The sequence below is a fragment of the Saprolegnia parasitica genome, assembly GCF_000151545.1.
Source record: "Saprolegnia parasitica CBS 223.65 unplaced genomic scaffold supercont2.4, whole genome shotgun sequence".
In the NCBI taxonomy this organism is placed as follows: domain Eukaryota; phylum Oomycota; class Saprolegniomycetes; order Saprolegniales; family Saprolegniaceae; genus Saprolegnia; species Saprolegnia parasitica.
The window spans coordinates 1,103,241-1,121,119 of record NW_012156398.1 but is presented as its reverse complement, the minus strand read 5'-3'; the positions used below and the strand labels follow the sequence as shown (position 1 = coordinate 1,121,119).

General features: G+C 57.1%; 4 protein-coding genes across 4 annotated transcripts; 2 read left to right on the top strand and 2 right to left on the bottom strand.

Moving 5' to 3' along the window:
* Positions 1-177: 177 nt before the first annotated feature.
* On the top strand, positions 178-7,964 carry SPRG_01790 (hypothetical protein; the record flags this gene model as incomplete). Its single annotated transcript, XM_012340156.1, has 1 exon — positions 178-7,964. One exon carries the CDS (start codon positions 178-180, stop codon positions 7,918-7,920), a length of 7,743 nt encoding a protein of 2,580 aa, XP_012195546.1. The 3' UTR covers positions 7,921-7,964.
* Positions 7,965-9,666: 1,702 nt separating this feature from the next.
* On the top strand, positions 9,667-10,658 carry SPRG_01789 (hypothetical protein). The gene is made up of 2 exons (XM_012340155.1): positions 9,667-9,805; positions 9,852-10,658. The coding sequence occupies exons 1-2, from the start codon at positions 9,685-9,687 to the stop codon at positions 10,496-10,498; spliced, it is 768 nt and encodes a 255-aa protein (XP_012195545.1). The 5' UTR covers positions 9,667-9,684; the 3' UTR covers positions 10,499-10,658.
* On the bottom strand, positions 10,591-11,990 carry SPRG_01788 (hypothetical protein). Its single transcript, XM_012340154.1, has 6 exons — positions 11,904-11,990; positions 11,772-11,858; positions 11,594-11,719; positions 11,391-11,541; positions 11,152-11,346; positions 10,591-11,102 (listed from the first exon to the last, which is right to left on the bottom strand). The coding sequence occupies exons 1-6, from the start codon at positions 11,982-11,984 to the stop codon at positions 10,663-10,665; spliced, it is 1,080 nt and encodes a 359-aa protein (XP_012195544.1). The 5' UTR covers positions 11,985-11,990; the 3' UTR covers positions 10,591-10,662.
* A 964-nt stretch (positions 11,991-12,954) lies between these two features.
* SPRG_01787 (hypothetical protein) lies at positions 12,955-14,457 on the bottom strand. Its single transcript, XM_012340153.1, has 5 exons — positions 13,759-14,457; positions 13,654-13,715; positions 13,469-13,605; positions 13,221-13,422; positions 12,955-13,173 (listed from the first exon to the last, which is right to left on the bottom strand). The coding sequence occupies exons 1-5, from the start codon at positions 14,421-14,423 to the stop codon at positions 12,992-12,994; spliced, it is 1,248 nt and encodes a 415-aa protein (XP_012195543.1). The 5' UTR covers positions 14,424-14,457; the 3' UTR covers positions 12,955-12,991.
* Between the last annotated feature and the right edge of the window lie 3,422 nt (positions 14,458-17,879).

Below are 17,879 nucleotides of genomic sequence, written 5' to 3'. Positions count from 1 at the left end.
ACCTCTGGAGCCGGCGCCTCAAACACTGCTAGCGGTGTTGTCACACTGTCTACATCTGCCGGCACAGCAGCAAGTGGCGCTATTGCTCTTGAAACTGGGATAGCCACGTCAGGCGCCGGTGGTGGTATTGCTCTTGTGGTCGGTTCGAGCTCTTCAACGATCGGCGGTTCTATCACGATGACAGCTGGTGCCAGTAGCAGTCTCGCGGGCGGCAAGCTCCGGCTTTTCGGTGGCCAAGGGACTTCTGGTGGCAACGTCGAGCTTACCTCGGGGAGCGCAACATCGGGGCTTGGGGGACGACTCCTATTTTCTGCGGGTGCGGCGGCAGCAGGTGCGACAGGTGGTGGTATAGCCTTGTCAACCGCGTCTGGTGCGTATACGAGCGGTGCCATCGCCTTGTCGTCTGGATTGTCCACTTCCGGTACTGGTGGCGACATTTCCTTGTCAGTCGGTGGCAGCTCGACGGGATCTGGCGCGAAGGTCTCTGTGACTGCTGGTACCAGCAACGACTCGCCGGGTGGTACAGCCGATCTCTATGGCGGCGTCGGCACGGTCGGTGGGAGCGTCTCGATGTCTGGTGGTCTCGGTAACACCCTCGACGGGGGTAGTATTATGATCAACGGTGGTCAAGGTGTGAGCGGCAACGGTGGGTCAATTTTCCTCACGAGCGGACAAGGTGCAGCATCCAAAGTCAGTGGTGGCATTACTCTTGCAACTTTTGCCGACACGACATCTAGCGGCGGCATAACGTTCTCCACGGGCTCTTCCTCGGCATCCAGTGGGGGCAACATTGTAGTTGAAGCGGGAACAAGCGCAATCGGTGATGGTGCGACGCTTCAACTAGCCGCCGGGCCGAGTACGCTTGGCACAGGAGGCGTAACCAGCATAAATGGTGGCGCGGGCGTCACTGGTGGTGCTGTGAGCCTTACGGGTGGCATCGGAAGCGCGGGTCCAGGTGGTTTTGTCACTCTCGCGGGTGGTGCTGGCAGCTCAAATGGCGCTGGTGGGAACATCTTGCTCTCCAGTGGCGTCGGAACAGCCACAGAGCTCAGCGGAGCAGTCATGCTCTCGACAGCCAACAACCAAGCGACGACAGGCTCTATCAGTATCATTTCAGGTGAAGCGTCGTCAGGTGCCGGTGGGGCCGTGCTTGTGAGCGTGGGTACTACCTCTCTGGCGTCAACGGCAGGCAGCGATGTCTCCTTTGTGTCTGGTGCCAGTGCGACATCTATTGGTGGCAAAGTATCGGCAACAGGAGGCTCTGGTACTGCTGGTGGCAACGTTCAACTTGTCGGTGGTGTAGCATCAACGACGACCGGAGGCACAATCTTGCTTACGGGTGGGGCATCAACAAGTGGTGCGGGCGGTGACATTATTTTGAAATCTGGTGTCGCAACGGCGCCGGCAGCGAGCGGAAATATTCTTTTGTCAACAGTCCAAGGCGCCTACTCCACCGGCTCCATCACAATAAGTTCTGGTTCGTCGACTTCTGGTCTCGCTGGTCAAGTTGCCATCCAGGGGGGCGCGAGTTCGTCTGGTTTTGGTAGCGCATTGGTGTTTGCTGCAGGTATTGCCTCCTCTGGAACCGGGGGCGTGGCTTCTTTTAGCGGCGGTGCTGGCGAAGCTGGTGGCAACGTCGTGCTCACAAGTGGCACAGGAACCTCTGGCGCTAGCGGTCAAGTTATCATTTCCTCGAGCGCCGGAACAACGGCATCGGGCGCTGTCTTACTGTCCACGTCTGGTGGGGCCATCTCGTCAGGAGCTATTACCATTGCCTCGGGATCTTCAACGTCTGGCACCAGTGGTGTCGTATCAATTACAGCCGGTGCTGGGACAACGTCGACTGGCTCGGCTATAACGCTGCTTGCCGGACAAAGTTCGACCATGGCTGGCGGTAAAGTGAGCGTATCAGGCAACACGGGAACGTCCGGTGGTAATGTCGAGCTCAAGGGGGGCTCTGCAAGCAGCAGCACCGCGACAGGCGGAGGCATCTTGCTGACGACTGGAGCTGGAGGCGCTTTCAGTGGCTCTATCACCCTATCGTCGTTTGGCGGCGCATTCTCCAGCGGCTCGCTAAATCTTGGCACGGGTACGACTACTGCTGGTAGCAGTGGTGCTGTCGTTATCACGGCCGGAGGCAGCGCATCCGGCATTGGCGGTCCCATCACGCTTACTAGCGGAGTCGCGTCTCAGTCGACGGGTGGCAAGTCGAGCATTATCGGCGGTCAAGGCACAATTGGCGGCGACGTTGCCATGACGGGTGGTGCCGGTACATCTACGGTCGGAGGCAATGTTATTGCAGCATCCGGTTCGGGGGCGTCGGCTTCGGGTGCCATCACGTTCTCCACCCCTGGCGGTGCATTCGTCAGTGGCAATGTGGGTATCTCTACTGGCTCATCGACTTCGACCTCAGCTGGCACAATCAGTATCTCGGCTGGGACTAGTGCAGCTGGAGCTGGCAGTGCTATCACGCTCACGCCCGGACACAGCACTACATCAACTGGCGGTAAGACGTTGATTCTTGGGGCGACAGGCAGTACAAGCGGCGGCAACGTTGAAGCCACAGCTGGCCAAGGTGCAGCAACAGGGGGCAATGTTCTACTCACAAGTGGAGCGAGCACGGCTGAAACAGGTGGCAACATCAATCTTGTCACTGGTGTGGGCGCCAGCACGTTCCCGAGCGGATCTATAGTACTCTCGACTACGAACCAAGCTGGCACTAGTGGCTCTGTTACAGTCTCGACTGGCACATCGTCTGCTGGAAACAGCGGAACAATCGCCATCACATCCGGCGGCAGCAGCACTGGGACTGGCACAGCGATCACGGCATCGGCAGGCGCAACAGCGGGGACCACGGGTGGAAAAATTTCTCTTTTCGGCGGTGCCGGCCCCGTTGGTGGAAACGTCGAGGTTGCGGCAGGTACCGCAAGTACAGGACTTGGGGGAACCGTTTTGCTCGCTTCCGGCGCTGGGGGTTCTACATCTACTAGTGGCACAATCACACTGTCGACGGCATCAACGGGCTCAAGCTCAAGTGGATCTATTCTTCTCCAATCTGGTGCCGGGGCCAATGGCGTCGGCGGCAGTCTTTCGATGGCGGTTGGTGCCTCTGCGACCGGTGCTGGGAGCCCCATTCTGCTTACATCGGGTCAAAGCTCGGCATCCATCGGTGGCAAGATCATAATGACAGCTGGTGCAGGCGTGACGGGGGCAAACATTGAGCTCTCTGCCGGTTCCGGCTCATCAAGCGCCGGTGGTCAGCTTATTTTGACGTCGGGCACGGGTGGGAGCTCTGCTGCCAGCGGCTCTGTGTCTCTATCTTCCGCTGGGGGCACCAGTACGAGTGGCAGCTTAACTTTGGCAACAGGTGCAGCGACAGCTGGAGCCGGTGGCGTCATAGCTTTATCGGCTGGCTCGGGCACTGTGGCTCTTGGTGGAGCTATCAATCTCAGCGCAGGTAGCGTGACTGGTGCCACGGGGGGTGCAATCTCGCTCCAAGCTGGTCAAGGGACGTTTGGTGGAAACATCAATCTTGCTGCAGGCGCGGCAACAGCCAACACGGGAGGTAGAATCGTCATTACATCCGGTCTTGGATTTGGCTCGAGCACGGCCAGTGGATCACTCACGCTCTCCACACATGGAAGCTCTAGTGCAAGTGGTGCAATGACTCTTTCAACCGGTGCGTCAACGTCAAACTCGGGCGGGGCTATTTCGATTCTTGTCGGCACAGCTGCTCAAAACACTGGCGGGGTTGTGACACTTACAGCGGGCACTGCAACGAACGGTTTCGGGGGTCATTTGACGGCAACAAGCGGCGCCGGTCTCACGGGTGGTGATATCAGTCTCATCGGTGGAGGTGCCACTGCCAACAGTGGGGGCAATGTTCTTTTGACAACGGGCTCGGGCACAGCTGGAAGTGGGTCGATCACGCTCTCTACTACTAGTGGTACTGCGTCCAGTGGCTCTATCGCGCTCAGTGTCGGAGAAGCTTCGACGTCGTCGGGTTCGTTCTCGGTGGCCGTTGGCAGTGGTGCCAGCTCAATTGGTGGTAGCATCGCTCTTTCAGCCGGTGCCACAACTGCAACGTCTGGTATCGGTGGTGTAGTTGCCATTTCTGGTGGCAGCGGCTCTGTGGGAGGCGCTGTTTCTCTACAATCTGGAGCTGGAGCTACAGCTCAAGCGGGTTCGCTCAGCCTCGCGGCAGGCGCTAGTACGTCGTCTACTGGCGGCAGCATTCAACTATATTCCGGAGCCGGAGGCGCGGCTTCGATCAGTGGAAGCATCGTGATGTCCACGCAAGGGACGACGAGCTCCTCTGGAACGATTGCGCTTACCACGGGCAATGCTGGAGGCACTGGTATCGGTGGTGCCATCAGCATTTCCGTTGGCTCGAGTACGACTGGTATTGGACGATCTGTGACAACCACGGCAGGTCAAAGCTCAACGGGGACCGGAGGTAAAAGCTCAATTTTTGGCGGCTCAGGCACAACCGGCGGCAACGTGGAGCTCACCACCGGTCTTGGCTCATCCGCAGGTGGTAACCTCTTACTGGCAACGGCTAGCGGTGGGTCTAGCGGTACGAGTGGCAGCGTGAGCATTCTATCGTCCAGTGGATCCACTACAAGCGGGTCTCTGTCGCTCGCGTCGGGTTCTGCCTCGGGCGCCAGCGGCTCGATTTCCATCTCTGTTGGGTCGACTACGTCGAGTGCTGGTGGTTCCGTCTCACTCTCTACGGGGCAGAGTACGGCAGGTGCAGCTGGTGCCATGACGCTAATCACTGGTAGCGGAACTCAAGGTGGCGATATCACTGCTACTGCCGGTGCTGGAGGGACTCTTTTCGGTGGAAGTCTCGCATTTGCGGCGGGTGCTAGCTCTTCTTCGACTGGGGGTCGTGTGTCACTTGCAAGCGGCGCTGGATCTCTCGGCAGTGGATCGATCACACTATCTTCGGCTGGTAGCACGGGAATGGTAGGGACTGTCACAATTTCAACTGGTGCATCAAGTACCGCTTCCTCTGGTGTCATCAGCATTGCTGCTGGGCAGAGTCAAACTGGCAACGGAGCTGCCGTGACCATAAATGCTGGTCGAAGCGTCGCAACTAGCACCATTGGTGGCCCAGCATCCATTACGGGTGGTGCAGGTACTGTCGGTGGCAACGTTCAGCTTACTGGTGGCGTCGGCAGCTCATCTACCGGTGCCGGTGGTGGCAACATCGTTCTTGCCGGTGGTGTCGGCTCATCTAGCACTGGCGGCTCCATCACGCTTACCAGTGGCGCAGGAGCGGCAGCCATGGCCAGCGGTCAACTCAGCCTCTCCACATTGGCAGGCTCTGCTACAAGCGGCAGCATTACGCTCACCACAGGCGACTCGTCGGCGGGATCAGGCGGTACCATCGCGCTTCTTGCCGGATCATCGACAAATGCTGTCGGAAGCAGTGTCAGCATCACGGCTGGTGCAAGCTCTGCCAACGTAGGCGGCACAAGTCAAGTCACTGGTGGAGCAGGGGCCACGGGTGGCAACGTGCTGCTCACAGGTGGCGTCGGAACCGCCAACATCGGTGGTAACGTTGTACTCACGAGTGGGGCCGGTGCCACCGGCTATGCCAGTGGTGGTATTACTCTCTCGACCACTGGTACGGGCCTCAACAGTGGCGCAATTGCACTCGCAACAGGTGCCTCAACATCGGGCGCCGGTGGCTCAATCTCGCTCTCGGTCGGCGACACTACGACGGGTACCGGAAGCTCCATATCTCTGACTTCAGGCAAGAGCGTCGACGCGCCTGGTGGCAAGACCTCGATATTTGGAGGCATCGGTACGATTGGTGGCAACATCGAGCTCACAGCGGGTACTGGCAGTACGACAGCGGCCGTTGCGGGTGGTGGCAATGTGGTCTTGACCGGTGGCGTGGGCTCGTCGAGCACGGGCGGCAGTATTCAATTGACCAGTGGTGCTGGCTCGGCATCGAAATCTAGCGGTCAAGTTGTTCTTTCCACACTTGGCGGCTCCTCAACAAGCGGAAACATCGTATTGTCGACGGGAAGTGCCACGGCGGGGTCCAGTGGCACGATTCAATTAGCCGCAGGAGCAAGCTCAACCGCAACTGGCAGCACCGTAACCATCACAGCGGGTACCAGCACTGCCGGATCGGGTACCGGCGGAAAGAGCAGTATTCTTGGCGGTCAAGGAAGCACAGGCGGCAACGTCGAGATGACTGGCGGCGTTGGCTCTGCGGGTGTCGGTGGTAACGTCATTCTTACGAGTGGCGCTGGATCGACTACAAGCGGTGCCGTGACGATTTCGACAACGGGCGGGGCCATCAATAGTGGCGCTATCACCTTGTCGACGGGTGTTTCTTCCGCCGGTACTGGAGGTAGTATTGCTCTCGTGGTCGGCGACAGCACTTCCGGCGTTGGAAGTGCGATATCTTTGACATCCGGGGTTTCAACTGCAGCGAGTGGCGGGAAAACGTCTATCTTTGGTGGTGCCGGTCTCGTCGGTGGTAACGTGGAGTTGACGGGTGGTGTCGGCAGCTCGTCTTCGGGTCTCGGCGGCGGTAACGTCGTTCTAACTGGTGGCGTCGGGTCGACAAGCACCGGCGGCAGTGTCAGTCTCGTCAGTGGAGCTGGGAAGACCAGTGGCCAAATTGCTTTGTCAACGGTCTCCGGTACGCAAGCAAGTGGTGGTATCGTGCTCCAAACGGGTGACGGCTTGCTGGGCTCGAGCGGTGCAATCTCCTTGTCGGTTGGTGCCAGCTCAGCCGGAGTCGGAAGCGCTGTTACCATCACAAGTGGAGCCAGTGCTCAGTCGACGGGTGGTGCCACAACCGTTACCAGCGGTCAAGGGCTAGCTGGTGGTGACATCGCCCTCACAGGCGGTGTTGGTACGACCGGAAATGGTGGTAATCTCGTCTTTGCAAGCGGCGCCGGAGCTGCAACAAGCGGTGCCATCACTCTTTCCACCGTTGGTGGCTCGACAAGCAGTGGTCCTATCGCTCTAGTAACGACGACGTCGACGACTGGATCTGGTGGCGCGATTTCGCTCTCGGTCGGAGGTAGTTCTACGGGAGTTGGGAGCGCTGTCACCATCACGTCTGGAGCCAGCGGTGACGCTCAAGGAGGCTCGACTGCGTTGCTTGGTGGTCAAGGCACATTGGGCGGTCATGTTCAGCTGCAAGCGGGCCAAGGAACGTCGACAATTGGCGGCAACATTGTTCTTACCTCTGGCGCGGGATCAACAACCGCAGGCTCTATCATTGCGCAATTGGGCGCCGCCACAACGGCCGGTACCTTCTCGGTGAAATCATCCTCGGGGGCGTCTCTTCTGACTCTGAGTCCGTTGGTCTTTACGGGCACAAGTGCATCGGTGACCTTGTCGTCGACCGCATCAACGATGGCCCTACAGTCGGCCGCCGGTATTGTCCTGACGGGCACGAGTACAAAGGTCACCGGAGGCACGCTCACGGTCGACTCGCAGAGCTTTCAAATTCTCAATTCTGGCACGGCAACTTTCGTCGTAACCAGTGCCGGTGGCATCACGACTGGGGGCAATCTCGCGTTCACAGCAGACGCGACTATTTCAAGTGTGTCGTCGCTTTCGGTGTCATCCACAGCCTTCACGGTCAGTGTTACTGACTCTCTCACACTTGGCTCGTCGTCTCAAACAGCACCGATTGCTTTAAACGGTCCCATCACAGCTGCCAGCTCGGTCAATATCGGCACGAGCGCCACCGTTGGTACCACGCTCACTGTGGCGTCGACTGCAACACTCGGTGGGCTCGTAAAGATTCCTGGTGCCTACTCATCCGCATCTATCTCGTCGTCGACGTCGTGCACACAAGGCGACTTGATCTTCACAGCCGACACACTCTACATTTGCTACGGCACAACATACAGCCGAATCCCGTACACTGCGTGGACGTAAGCTGCCCATGTATAATCTTCATATCAAACACTTCATTTTTTCCATCTCGAATGTTCCTTCAAGCAATGATAATAATGAGCTAGAACTGTCCTTGGTTTTGGACTTTCGACTCTCCGCACGCTGCGACTAACGGCAGGGGTGAGTAAGCCCTTGGTCGTTGTGGATGCAAGGTGTATAAATGGCACAATCCGGAATGATTTGGTGATGGAGCCAGACGTTGTGTCAGCATAACTCTTTAGGCGCAGTTGAAGTTTTAACACAGTCTCAAAGGAGCGTGCCGTGATCAACCAGATTGGCGACAGCCTCGGGCTCCTTGCCTGCTTTTGCCACCCGCAGTACCACAAGCGCGGCTTTCGGCGGCACCGGTTTCAGACGATTCTGATAATGGCCTTGACGTTTTGAGGATGTCGCCGCAAGTCGGAGCACCAACCTGCATGCTTGGTCAAGGCCTCCACGAGCTCTGGATGGGCAAAGGCGTCTGTCTACAACGTGCGGACGCTCAGCCATGGCTGCCGACGGCGCGCGGGTCAAGGCGTCGTGACTGTCATCGCTACTTCCGTCGTGTATTTAGTAAACACAGGAGCTTAGGCGATCGGTTCGGATGCTCCACTTGCGTCTCCACAGCTATATCGATGTGGTTTTTAACCACGTCCTCCAGAACGGCTCAACGCTCATGTCCGACTTCCTCGGCAACCTGATCGAGAAGACCCATTTGGCGTACGTGTGGGCACTTGGCGTGCGTTTCTTGCACCTTCGCATGGCCATCTCCCACGCGCAGCAGTCGCTGCACACGGCTGGCGACTTGGCGTTTCAGTTGCTCTTCGTGCAGCTTGACGGTCCGACGACACTTCTACTGGACGTTGCGCTCGATGGTGGCCTCGTCTCGCTTAGCATCGACGGTGGCCTCTGCGGCGGCAGTAAAGGGTGGGAGTCTTTGTTGGACCGTCTTCTATCGGCCGTCGCCGCACTTTCCGCTCACGCAGGTGACGCAAGCGTCGCTCATCAAGCTCCGAGCGCCGACCCACGCTTCGATCCTCTCGCTGCACTGCGTTTTTGCACGGCAATCTCCCGCTTGAGCTTCGGCGCGGCGCGTGGAACCTCGCGCACTAAGTCGCCCGACGCGACAAGCGGCGACGACGTCGACGACTCGGAGCAGCACCAGCATGTGCTCGCGACCGTCGGCGGTGGCGAAGTCCTGGACCACCTTAACGCCTTCGCAATCAGAAGCGGCAATCTGACGACCGAGACACAGTTGCAGTCGTTCAAGGAGCGTCTCACGGTCTGCCCTGGTAGACCTGCTGGTAGACAGTCATTCTCCTCGTCGATCTGACCAGGACGCAAACCATAGTCGCTGCCGACTATGGTCAAATCAACGTGCCTCTGATTGGTTCAAAATTTTAACGAATCAGTGGCACGTGATTAGTGCCGTCGTTCGGTGTGTGTTTAAAACTAGTTGAGTATGTAGTGTAGGTGATGATACGGAGAGCCTGGTTGTTATGAGCTCAAAAGTACTACGTAGTACACAGTAAAGCAATGAAGACGTTCGCTCAGAACGGAGCTATGCAAGGTAGATTTTTCAGCATAGGCCTCTTGGAATAGAGTCATGCGATTCGTGTACATTAATCTGTTTTAAACAGTATAGCAAATATGTGTTTACAACATCGCCAGGCGGCGCCAACTCTAACATTTTATGCACAAATATGAAGTTTCCGAGGGAATGCGGCATCCGGTGGGGTTGGTTGGCCAGAGGTGATTTTGAGAATCATGGCCAGCGTCCTCCGATCCATGCGCCTGGCCGCCGCCGCGCCCCGTGTCATCGCGTTGAACGCCAAGAGCGCGAGCGTCTCGAGCGCGCGCTTCTTTAGCAGCGACAAGAGCAACGATGGTATGAAGCCTGCGCATGAAGACCACCGACTGACGACCTGGCGTAGGCGAAGGCAAGGCTCCGTACAAGAACCGCTGGTACGTGGCCAAGGACAAGAAGGCCGCGCCGGTGGGCGCCACGGACGATGCCTTGTACAACTTGTCGCCTGAGGACCAGGTCCCTGACGAGCACACGGACTTGCCGACGCTCCCGGAAGGGCACACGTTTACGCTCGGCGAAGGCGCGTACGAAGAGACGCTCGAGTACCCGCAGCGCCTCAACCAGGACGAGCTCGCCCAGCTCGTTGAGAACCAGCGCGACTTTGTCATGGACGACGAAGACGACGACGACGACGACTCGCCGTCGCTCCAAGACAAGTCGTTCAACAACTGGGACCAGGGTGATGTCTACCTTCCGGAGATGATGAACTGGATGCTGCCTCGTCACAAGCGCACGCCGATGAAGCCTGAGCCAAAGAAGGCCTGGACCGAGTTTGTCAAGGCCGACCTCGACCCCGTCGAGCTTGCCCTCAACACGGACTTGCTCCGCCTCTTCATCTCGCCCAACGGCCGCATCGTGCCCCGTCGCTTTACGGGCCTTCGCGCCAAGCAGCAGCGCCAGCTCACCGCGGCTGTCAAGGTCTCGCGTCAGATTGGTCTGCTTCCGTACACTTCGCGGTACCCGTTGCCGTCCCCGAACAGATGGAAGCCATGACGCAGGAAGCCGTCTCGCGCATCAACTTTGCGGCGCTCGAGAACATGGCTGATGAGGTCGATGAGGCCGACGAGCAGTTCGATGAAATGTAGGTAGATAAAGATACGGGTGAAGGCCGTGATATCTTAGACAAACCCTGTGCCTTTATCCTACTTTGCGCAAATTTACAGTTGCGTCTGGTCGTCTTGCGCGCGACTAGTAGCTGTCGTCGCACTGAGATTTGCTGAGGCCCACGGCGCCTTGCCCATCGCATTCCAATTAGCGTTGGCAGCGCGCACTGCTGTTGTGCTCACGGGGGTGTACGAGGAGTCGCCAGATTGCGACGGCACCCACGAGCACGGGATGAGCGACCCAAAGAGCATGTGTTGGATCACGGGCAGCTTCTTCAGCACCTCGCCTTCGTAAAGCTTGAGCATACCAGAGTTGATCTTTTCCCACGAGTGCACGCCGCTGATGTCGTTGAGCATTGGCGACGTTTCGGCAAAGGACGACGCGGCCTTGACCTCGCGTACAAACTTGACCGCGTCCAGGTACAAGTAATCGGGGCTGTGCGCCGCGAGAAGACCATCGTCGTGGACAACCGACGGCGCGAGGTTGCGCTGACCTGCATCGCGCCCCATTATGCATACGCGGCCTTTGATGCGGTCACGTACCAATGAGCTGGGACGAGCCAAAGTAGAATGGCAAGCATTGGTAGTCGTCGAGACCCCAAACACCATGGGAGCCTGCGGGCTCCAGCATGTACGTCTTTTGAAGCCGGCGCATGAGCGTTAGGTACGTGTGGAAGACCTTCAAGACGACAGCTGGGAAGTCTGCCTGGGACACAAACCCAATCTTGTGCAGGGTGCCTGTGATGTGCGATGAGCCTCACATTAGCACAAAGGTACTGTACAAATCCAGAGCATAAAGGTCGTTTCGTGGCCGGTCCCATAGTCGATGCGTGTCCGGTTTCCAAAGCTGTCGATGAGGTATGGGCTGAGCTCGATGGCGGCGTCTTGCATACCAATCGAAGCGAGAAGTGACGCATGGAGCTTCGGTGCTTCCTACCGTCCTCAGTCGGTTCCAGTACGTACACACAACACAATTGCAGTTCACCTGGGCGAGGCGATCGTACCAGTCCCGGAACGCCTTGTTGCCAAAGCGCATGGGCTGGTCAATGGGCGGAATCTCATCGATCCAAGAGTTCAGCGTCGCAAGGAGGCCGCAGAGCGCCTCGACGTTCTATAGACATGGCATGTAGCTCTCAGCGGGATGTGCCATTATCTTGACGTACCGGCGACACGGTGTACTCGTCCGTGAGCTTCTTCCCGCGGACGCTCTCATTGAGGTGCTTGATGAAGACAAGGTGGCGCTCATAGGCCTAAGCCATGGTAATAAGGATCATGCGGCGAAGACGGTCGCATACATCGGATGCAAGGAACTGGCGCATGTCGGCCTCCGAGAAGATCGCGCGCTGGGGGAGCTGGAAGCTGTGGGTCGTCGCCATTTTGGGGAAGCGAAAATGACCCCTTACTGGAACTGAATGGGGTTGTCCGGATACGCATTTACATCCGGACGTTGCAGCGATGCGGGTGTTTCGGGCGACGGACGACGGACCTGCGGACGAGTTGGTCGAGGTGGCGAATGGCCGCGCGTCCTGCATCCTCAAGATAGCGGCCCCTGGCGGGGACGGCCAGAGCTGCGTGTATTACGAGGCAGCTATGATTGGCTACGTCCAGTGCTCCCCAACGGCGCATGACCTGCAAGCCTTGTTGCAGCGCCACATACGGGATGGCCTGGGCACCCTTCCAGGCTGGCGAGCGGTTTTCCGCCGAATCGATCGCGACTTTGACAATTCTGTCGTCGCCTCTCACTCGTCGCTCTTTGGACCAAGCGAGATCGAGATGGAGCTGCGCGTCGCAGGCCATTGCATTCGCATTGTCTGCGGCCTTGGCTTTGTCTTGACGCGGGCCTTTGTCTTTCTCGACCACGACGATACCTCGCATGACGTGCTTTGCAATGACCGCTCGCTTGAGACGTGTCTCGATCGCATCCAGTTGATGGTTCACGACCAGAAGCGCATGCGACAGGGCTTCGTTGAACGGGTTCGCGACCACGCCGTCGGTACGTCGATATAAATCAAAGTCCAAGAATGACTCGTATGTCTTGTGTAGTGCTGCAAGTCGATACGACCAACTATCGTCAATTCGTTGTTCTCGTTCAGCACGACGTGACGTCGCACACCTGGATCGACATTGTCGAGGTGACTCTGCCCCTTCTCTGGGGCCTCTCCGACGTGGACGCGGGCCAAACCAGTGGCTTTCTCGTAAAGCTCCGCCTTATCAGCCCAGGCGGCAAATCGGAACTCGAGTTATCAACAGAAGTGCGCAATCATATCGCAAGGCTTATGGAGTCTACCGACGCCGATACCGCGACGTTCGTTCCGTGGCTGTTGAACGTTCTCCGAGAGCGGTTTAGGGTAGTGCAGGATGACACCAAATGTTGATTTAAGATTTAATGCAGCTTCCATTTAAGTGCCGAAACGTCGCCGAGCTTGCGAGGGTTGCGCAGCGCTCGGGCAAAGAAGACAAGCGCCGCCAGCGCGCAAAACACACCGACGACAATGAACGCAACACCCAGCGGTTTATTTTCGCTGCCGTACCACGCGAGCTCTGCCAGCACGAGCGCCTTGGTGCCTACACGAACGTATGTAGGCGTCGTCCTTGTGCATCGAATGGGTTACCGCCAGAAAAAAAGTTGGATTGGACCGCAAACGTGAGCTCTGTCCCGTTGCGCAACTTGTCCTTGGCGATGCGGCCGTAGAGCTTGCGTACGATTGGTGTCGCAGTGACATCAATCCAAACGCGAAACCATTCGTTTTCGAGTCCGACGCCCGGCGGCGCAGTGGTTGTCCACGCCGTGCTGTTGGAGTAGTCAGGCGTCATCTATTCCAGTTCTCTCGAATGCTGCTTACATATCAACAAAACTTACTGAAGGGGGGTTCGGGCGGTCGGGCATCGGGATGATACGACTGTAGTTTGGATTGTGCCAAATAGGTAGATACCTTGCCAGATCCAAGGACACACTTGGGTTCTTCACATTGTACGTCAGGAACGACTTGGCAATACCTGACGGGATCAGTGAGTGAGCAGCATATTAAAGTAAAATCAACGCACCTTCGTGCGTGAGGTCGCCGTGGCCGAGGACAGGGCCGTTGATAACTGATCCATTGTGCAACCTGACATGGTCACAATCGCCTTGTCTAGTGGATCAACGTGTACCAGAAGATGTCGTTGAACATTGTATTCGCGACCAAGCCGCATGGATAGAGCTGCCGCGATTGTTCAGAGCCGTTGCAGACGGTACCATAGCACGCGGTTGATGTGACGGACACCAGTGGGTCGCAATTGGTTGTGCTGAAGGCGTTGTCAGCCCAGAGATCCATGAGCTGGCTGGGCTCTTGCGAAGCGACGAGGCGACGGTGGTTTTGGAAAAATGGATCGAGCTCGTAGTAGAGATGGCCATCACTGACAAAATCTTTTGTGACGCGGATAGTAACGTAGCATGTGTGCTGGCCACTGAACGAGTTGGCGTCTGCGGGCGAGGACACGTGGCAGTTGCTTAGGCGCGCAACATACCCGTCCACCTGCGTCGCATTGAGCTGGTCCGGACCGTCGTACACTACGCGGTAGACGCTTAGCTGAGAGGTGCTGCGGCAAACGAGGATGCCCAGTACGAGACACCCAATCGCGCTCGCAAAAAGGATCACGATGGTCCACCACAACGTCAAGATGGGCTTCCACGTGGGCAGCGTTTGCTGCGACCAGCGAGAGTCGTCAGGGCGGTTGAGGCTGGGGGGCGCTACAGCTAGTCCAGCGTGGCGCGAAGCTTCGTCAGGTCCTTCGCGTTGGGCTGGCGGACGCACCGACTCGGGTCGCTTCGACATGGTCGTTGCAGGTACTCGTATGTGACCCTTCGTAAATTCTCTGAAACTACTTCCAATCGTGATTGGACAAAAAGTCCTGACAATTCGCCAATCATGGATGATCATGCTTGATTTGCTTCATCCTCTCCAAAAGGTCGTGTGGCTTGGTGAAACGACACATACGACGAAGGCCAGTACATCACGCGCGGCGATGCGCGTACAGTCGATGCCAAGGATGGGGTTGATGTTCATGAGACTCTACAGCCCAGGTCTACGCACGAAACGAAGACGTTGGCCATGTATGGTCGCGACACGGCTGCATGCAAGCATCTCGCTTGAGGTCGTCGCTCGTGTAGTTGTCCTGGATGCTCGTGTCACGTTGGGTGGAATTTGGCGCCTGGTGCATCGGCATGGTCATCGCGGCTTCGCGCGAGCCTATCGAGGTACTCGCGCACAAAGGTCCCGTCAGCGTCTCTTCTTCAAGAACCATCGGGTAAATGGCCTTGATAAAAAGGGCCTTGATAGGCTCGAGTAAGCCTACCATGAAGCCCGTCGCCCCGACGTCAATGATGCCGTGCCGATCTCGGTGTTTTCATCCTCGTCATCTTGAAATGACCATTCCACCTTGCGCTACGCTCGAGTGGGGCAATATATGACTTGATTAACCGCTCGAATTTAGGATTGGCGTGGCGGGTTAGAGTATAATTGTAAAGTGAGCTACGTAGTACACTGCCTACTCATTACGTCTACCGGTGTTTTTGCGGCGCTTGGAACTACCGGTACCACTTTCCGAGAAGAGGATGGGTAACCCCGCGCGAAGAAGGATGATCTTTAGATGAAGATAGCGAGAAAAGAACATCAGAGCCACGGCGAAAGCGTGTCCGCTTGAGATTTGCACCTTTAGTAGCTAGCTAACACTGGCCACTACTGGTACTACATTTGTTGCCCCACAAGTTCAGTCTTTGCACGAAGACAAACATGTTCTCGGGCGTCTTCGCTTTTGGCGTCGTGAAGCCGACGGGCGCGGCCATGCAGAGCTGGGCCATGGACAACTACCATTGATATCTTGAGCAAGAGCGACATCATGAAGGCGCCATTATCGCGCTCAGCCGGAGGCCCCGTACTTGGTGCAGGTGATACAGAAAGCCTGCTTGCACTTCACGCTCTAGCTCGAACCACTTGTCCACTCTAGTGCCCCGGATGCGGCGTCCGTTGCTGTTTAAAATGGCCCACTATATCAGGTCCCCTGCGAGGTAGAACGAACCAGTATCGCGTTAGGATATCACTTGGACAGCCATATGTGGAAACCAAGAAGTACGCGAACCGCAAGTATAACAACGACACGTAGATTACGAATGCGGAGCTCGAAGCTGGTCAAATATGGTGCGACAACGCTTGCGATGACCGCGTGAAGGCGTCTTTAGTCGTTGCACGGTAGCCGATCCACTTGTCATTCGGCGTCTCATGTTGTCCAAGATCGCGGCTGCGGCACTTAGCGGGCATCGGTTGGATGAGGTGGGGGGGACATCAAGTTGTGGGCGTGCTGGGCTTGAGTGATCCCCATCTTGGTCGTCGTCCGTGAGTATCGAGTGTGCCATCTTTTGGTATTTTCTACGTAAATACATATCTACCGGGTTGAACCGAAGACCAAAAGCTGTTGTTTGTGGACCAGCGGCGACGACGCGCTCGGCCCCACGCGAATGTCGAACCCGTGGATGAACTAGTATTTGAACCCTGCTGGACACAGCCTCCGGCTTGAGCAGACGCCGCATCCGGGTAGGCGAAGGCTAGGTCGGCAAAGTTGCTTCAGGGCGCATAGGCGTTGGCATGATCGGCGCCGGCCAGGTCGGGACCGGGGACGACGTGAGAGCGGCGTGCATATATCAGAGCGAGTGACCATGGTGGCACGCGATCCAAGTCTCGAGCGCGGGCGAGAGGCTAAGACCGGCTTGATTTTTGGCGCGTAGACAATCTTCTGTTGCACTCGAGCAGATCTTCTATGCGCTCAGTATTGTGCGTGATCGAGCGTCCTCTGATAAAGCCTTTCTGATTCGTGCCAAGAGGGCAGCGTACGACTGCAGCTGGTTGGCCAAGACTGCAGTGAGGATCTTGACGTCGCCGTTGATGAGGCCGATCGGGCGGTTGTTGGTAGGGCAGGGCAGTCGCGTGCGTCCTTCTTGTGCAAGAGCATCGTCGCGCCTTGGACTAGGTTAGGTGTGAGCGATGCCTCGTCGTAGAGTGCGTGGTTGTGCACCATTTCGAGCGCGCTGGGCTCCTAGGGCGGTCCCAGTCTTAGGATTTTGTACGGTAGCGCTTCCTGGCCGGGCGACTTGTACCGCGCTCTCTATGCAATTGTAGAGCTCCGAGACTAATATTTGGAGGCGCCTGCCCATGTCGGTCGGAAGGCGCGTCTTGGTTGTGCAGTCGAGTCGCGTCCTCTTCTGCGGCGTACAGCGACGAGTAAAACCCGTGCAGGGCCTGCGAGATCTCTTATGGCGAGGTGCAAACCTGACCCGGGTGGAAGTCGTACCAAGTGTCTATCACCGCAAAACGAATACCATGCGCCCGAACAATGGCCAATGGTAGACCTTCGTGGAAAGCTGAGTGCAGATCAACAACCGCCGCACGAATTGGTCTGGAATCGACTGGTCCTTGCGTCTCGTTGCAAGAGGCACACACCGCAATCGCCTGATAACCGCTCGTGCAACGCAACTGAGTTTGGCAGCGCAAAATGTCATCTTCCGAGATCGGAGCTCCAAGAGTTGCTGAAATGCGGTCGCAAATATGACTAGAATCGTCGCCGATGGGCGCCTCGTCGTTCAAAACATGAGCATTCGGGTCGCCAGAGCCCTAGTACTAGTATAGAAGCGCGAGACGTGGGTCCTTCGTGTAGGTGGGCTCCAAGAATGTCAACTCTTCTCGGGTGATAGTCGTCATGGTTAACGCCGTTGCAGCCAGCTCGCGTATGCTTTCGACTTCGACCTCGATGGACTAACCTTTCTTACTCGACGGTGCAGGGTTTTGTTATCACATGCGTCCGAGCGCGGTTACGCATGATGTCGTCCGCAGCAGCGGTGGCTTCAGCGTGGTGCCAGTCTCCGCTACATAAAGTATCAGGCGCCATCACTCGAAAATATGTTCCATACCGTCGCCAATTGCCTGCTCTGTGACAGCTACAGAAATGAGCATAGCTGGTCAGCTCGTCTTGAAGGAATGATTGCAAGTATCAGCGTACGTACCTCCGTGATCAAATGTGACCTGCTTGTCGTCAAATAAGTACCTTCAATGTCGTTGTCATAGATGCGTGCCATCGCCCTGATGTATTAAATGGCGACCTGCAGCACAATAGTCATGCATCGACCTCCTCAGTGAACGGTCGTGTACCTTTTCTATTCGCGCACGATGCTGACAATATCGTACCGGCGTACCCATTTCGAAGCCTCATTGGCGCGTTGCAGTACTAGGACATCGTCACGG

Coding starts and splice junctions, on each gene's coding strand:
- SPRG_01789 (XM_012340155.1), top strand. CDS start 9,685: ATGGCCAGCGTCCTCCGATCCATGCGCCTGGCCGCCGCCGCGCCCCGT. Junction 9,806..9,851: donor CAGCGACAAGAGCAACGATG/GTATGAAGCCTG, acceptor GACCTGGCGTAG/GCGAAGGCAAGGCTCCGTAC.
- SPRG_01788 (XM_012340154.1), bottom strand. CDS start 11,984: ATGGCGACGACCCACAGCTTCCAGCTCCCCCAGCGCGCGATCTTCTCG. Junction 11,347..11,390: donor GACCTTTATGCTCTGGATTT/GTACAGTACCTT, acceptor CGCACATCACAG/GCACCCTGCACAAGATTGGG. Junction 11,103..11,151: donor TGGCTCGTCCCAGCTCATTG/GTACGTGACCGC, acceptor GGCGCGATGCAG/GTCAGCGCAACCTCGCGCCG.
- SPRG_01787 (XM_012340153.1), bottom strand. CDS start 14,423: ATGTCGAAGCGACCCGAGTCGGTGCGTCCGCCAGCCCAACGCGAAGGA. Junction 13,606..13,653: donor CGGCGACCTCACGCACGAAG/GTGCGTTGATTT, acceptor TGATCCCGTCAG/GTATTGCCAAGTCGTTCCTG. Junction 13,423..13,468: donor ACCGCCCGAACCCCCCTTCA/GTAAGTTTTGTT, acceptor GAACTGGAATAG/ATGACGCCTGACTACTCCAA.